This window comes from Microtus oregoni, unplaced genomic scaffold (assembly GCF_018167655.1).
Source record: "Microtus oregoni isolate MIOR12 unplaced genomic scaffold, Mior012 000020F_ref0000438, whole genome shotgun sequence".
Classification (NCBI taxonomy): Eukaryota; Metazoa; Chordata; class Mammalia; order Rodentia; family Cricetidae; genus Microtus; species Microtus oregoni.
Window position 1 is genome coordinate 14,651,973 of NW_024543079.1, and position 4,527 is coordinate 14,656,499.

Here is a 4,527-nt window from a genome sequence, read left to right on the forward strand (position 1 = left end):
TTTGACCTAATCATTTCTTGTTTTGCTCTATTAAATAAATAAAACATATACATACGTATATAATATTTATATATGCTGGCATGGAGTATGGTGTGGTGGTTTGAATAAAAATGGCCCTCTTAGGCTCATATAATTGAATGCTTAGTCACCAGGGAGTGGCACTATTTGAAAGGAGTAGAAGGATTAGGAGGTGTGGCCTTGTTGGAAGACAGGTGTCACTGGGGTTGGGCTTTGAGGTCTCAAAAGCCCATGCCAGGCCCAGGCTCTCTCTCTCTGCTGTCTGCAGATCAGGATGTGGAAGTCTCAGTTACTTCTCCAGCTCCATGTCTGCCTGCATGCCGCCATGCAACCTGACATGATGATAATGGACTAACCTCTGAAACTGTAATCAAGCCCCTAATTAAATGCTTTCTTTTATAAGACTTGCCTTGGTGGGCATGGTGTCTCTTCACAGCAAGAGAACAGTGACTGACTAAGACACACAGGCTATAATCTCAGCCCCTGGAAGGTGTGGGTGGAGGAGTTAGAATTTTAGCTCCACCTGGGTTGCTTAGAAAAATTGGCTGTAGCAGGGAAGCAAAGGGAAAAGTTGGGCATGGTCATCACAGCTGTAATCTTAGCACTTGGGTGGTAGACAAGAGGATCAGGAGTCCAAGGCCAGCTTCAGCTACATTGTGAATTGGAGGCCAGCCTGAATTACATGAGAGAGAGAGAGAGAGAGAGAGAGAGAGAGAGAGAGAGAGAGAGAGAGAGCTAGAGAGAGATGGCTCAGTGGTTAAGAGCATTTGCTACTCCTCTACAGGACTTGATGAGTTTGGTTCCCTGCACCCACATGGTGGCTGACACCTGTAACAGGGCCCCCAGACCTTAGCACTACTGAATCCATGATGGAAGTACCATTCAGACCATAAAACTCAGTACCACCTGTCAAAAATAAAATAAGACCTAATCCATCAAAGCTCATAGTTCTGAGAAAGTCTCTAAATTCACTAACCTTGCTTTTAGGCTTCTGTAGTTCCTCTTCTGGCTGACTGCCCTTATTAACTGAAGTGTGACAACCCAGGACATGGGTTTTTTTTGTTTGTTTGTTTGGTTTTTTTTTGTTTTTTTTGTTTTTTTTTTTTCATTTTAAACAAGAAGTTTATTTAAACAACAAGACACTTTACTTGAAGGGAAAACTATCTAGGATCATTTTGTTCAAGAGTAATTTATCCCTACTTAAAGACAGATTGCCCTACATATAACAGCTACGTACAAAAAAGTTATAAAATTGTCCTTGGTTTTACAATGATAAATGAAAAACATTAAAATTCTCCAATCGAACAAGGTATGCAAGGATTTTGTGGTTGGGTTCTTTTGTTAAAACATTGAGAGCAAAATAACTTACTGGAATATAAAGATAAGAGCTGATGAGCGAGCATGCCACTAATGGAGCAGGGGGATATTTTCACGGAACCAGTACTTTCCCCCAAACCACCTCCATCTGCTGTCAATCAAAACAGAACATTGGCCATTTAGTTTAAAAAAGAAGAAAAAAAAAAGAAAGAAAAAAAGCGCAATATGCTTGTGCACATACACCAGTTACTTTATATACAATAAAGAAATGGGTGGCGCACGCCTTTAATCCCAGCACTCGGGAGGCAGAGACAGGCGGATCTCTGTGAGTTCGAGGCCAGCCTGGTCTACAGAGCTAGTTCCAGGACAGGCTCCAAAACCACAGAGAAACCCTGTCTCGAAAAAAAAAAAAAACAAAACAAAAAAAAAAAAAAAAAAAGAAATGGGGACAGGGAAATGAAAGAATAGAGAAAACTATACTGTAGTAGTCAGGATGTGGTGGAACCAAATTGCGGCTTTCTAATTGCGAATGTATTCTTGGTCTATAACAAAATTCTGGAGTAAAGTAGCAGGTTCCCTTTTTAGTAGACACCTCCTGTCTGCTGCTGGAACACATCAATCGTATCTTCATCCTCCATTTCCAACTGTGCAGGTGTGTCTGTTTCATTGATTGGCTGTCCATCAAACCGGAATCTGATCTGCCTCATTGACAAACCCTGTCGTTCACAATAGGCTTTCATTAGTTTACTAAGTGGTGTATGCCTCTTAATTTTAAACTGCACCACAGAGCCATCCTGCCCCGCCACCTTCAGATTAATATGGTCGTTGTTCTCGGTCTTGACTCCTTCCTTGGGTTTCTCGTCGGCCATTGCGAACGCCGGAGTCTCCTCAGCTGCCGCTTCACAAAAGAGGCACCAGGTCCGCACTGAAGGAGCACACAGGCAGCACCAGGAGCGGCAGAAGAAGGAGGCGGCAGCGGCGGACCTTGTTTTTTTTTTTTTTGATTTTTCAAGACAGGGTTTCTCTGTGGTTTTGGAGCCTGTCCTGGAACTAGCTCTTGTAGACCAGGCTGGTCTCGAACTCACAGAGATCCGCCTGCCTCTGCCTCCTGAGTGCTGGGATTAAAGGCATGCGCCACCACTGCCCGGCCAGGACATGGTTTTTGTGCTTAAAAGCTCACCTGAGAAAGGCTTGGGGCTACACTGGGATCCCGAACACCCAGTGTAATCACCAGTCAGCTAATAAAGACTTTCTATTGGCTTAAACCCATGCCCAAGCAGTCTCCTCTGGTGGATACCCCACAATAACAACATCTGTAATTCTTGGTCCAGATGATCTGCTGTCTTCTGGCCGCCATGAGCATTGCACACATGTGGTACACATACATACAGGCAGAGCACTCACTCATATAATATAAAAATAGTTTTTTTAAAACAAATGAATCAAAAAAAGGAAAATCAGGGGGGATATGGCTTAGTGATTCAATACATAATACATGCTTAGCATACATGAAGCTCTAGATTCCATTACAATAATAGAAAAAATAGCCGGGCGATGGTGGCGCATGCCTTTAATCCCAGCACTCGGGAGGCAGAGGCAGGTGGATCTCTGTGAGTTCGAGACCAGCCTGGTCTACAGAGCTAGTTCCAGGACAGGTTCCAAAGCCACAGAGAAACCCTGTTTCGAAAAACCAAAAAAAAAAAAAAAATAGAAAAAATATAATTTTCCTAACTTCATACTTGTACATTTTTTGTGGGGATGACAGTGAATGTCATTTATTTGCTTGGTACTTAGAAAGTGCTTAATAGACCGTGTTCAGTAAATAGTTCTGATTTAATTATGTATCATTAAACATAAACACTCAGGCATATTGTGCACACACCTTTTTTCCTTCCTTCTTCTTGCACAGAGCGTGTAATGGGTGGAATCAAAGAAGCCACTGTGGACTCTGGGGGTGACTTTGATAGAAGCTACATGAAGACTGATAGAGGACAAGATAAACTTTTGGTTTCTAATGAAATTACCTTAGCAATCCTAGACGGCGTATCTCCAAATGCTTTTCTCTTTCTTTCTCCATTCCTCACTCCCTTCCTTCCTTCCTTTTTTTTTTTTTTTTTTTTTGGTTTTTCGAGACAGAGTTTCTCTGTGGTTTTGGAGCCTGTTCTGGAACTAGCTCTTGTAGACCAGGCTGGTCTCGAACTCACAGAGATCCTCTAGTCTGACTCCTGAGACCTGTGTTAAAGGAGCATTTCATTACCCCTGGCTCAAAAGCTTCTTATCTAGAAAACATTTTTTTTTTAAATCTCGTGCTAAGTGTCTTGGATGACCTTGAACTCACTGTGTAGCCCAGACTGGCCTCAAATTCCTGATCCTCTTGTCTCAGCATCCTAGATATGGGACTACAGGTATGTGCCACCATGCCCGAGTGAAACATTTCTTTCTTAACACTTTTCCATTTTTTCTTTTCTACTTAGTGTGCTGAGTCTAACTTTGCTGACCCTTGCACACTGAGCCAAGGCAAGGACAGGGAGCAGTGTGGGTCACGAAGAAGCCTCTGCTAGGCAGTGGGAGTTGGAGTCCAGAAACAACTGAGAAGATTTATTTTCTTTGAAACTGGGTCTTATATAAACCAGGCTGTTCTGGAACTAGATATAGAGCCAAGAATGACCTTGAACTCTTGACTCTCAGGGATTGCAAGCGGGCACCTCTGCAATGGCTTGGAGGCTTCTTTCCCTTTCTTGTTACACAGCGGCAGAAGGAAGAGGAGGCCCTTGCTCCTCTGGACACTGTCCTAAAGATAGGCTATTTCAGGAGCCATCTGCTGAGCATGTGAGAAGCCAGTCTGATGACCCAGATAATGCCTGACGGTAGCAGAACAGGGAGAAAGAAGGACCTGGTAGTTGTTCATGGTACAGACCCGTGACTAAATTAATGTGCCTGGAGCCCACCAAGTACTGATTCTCATAAATCAGGGATAATAACATCTGTTCAGTGCAGAGCCCTTCTACAGCTGGACTTTAGGCAATTTGTGGCAAACTTCTGTCTCCTGCCAGTGAGGATAGACGGTGAAGGTCATGGATGGTCAGGGGGTGAGGAGTCAAGAGGCCAGAGTAGGGTGTGGTTGAACTCATGAAATGACAAATGTCCAAGGGGATGGGAGGGCAGAGGGACAAGAAGAGCACAGGGCAGGAG

General features: G+C 43.5%; 1 protein-coding gene across 1 annotated transcript; it reads right to left on the reverse strand.

Moving 5' to 3' along the window:
* Nucleotides 1–1,773: 1,773 nt before the first annotated feature.
* LOC121460260 (small ubiquitin-related modifier 2) lies at nucleotides 1,774–2,313 on the reverse strand. The gene has a single exon (XM_041670558.1). It carries the CDS (start codon nucleotides 2,202–2,204, stop codon nucleotides 1,917–1,919), a length of 288 nt encoding a protein of 95 aa, XP_041526492.1. The 5' UTR covers nucleotides 2,205–2,313; the 3' UTR covers nucleotides 1,774–1,916.
* Between the last annotated feature and the right edge of the window lie 2,214 nt (nucleotides 2,314–4,527).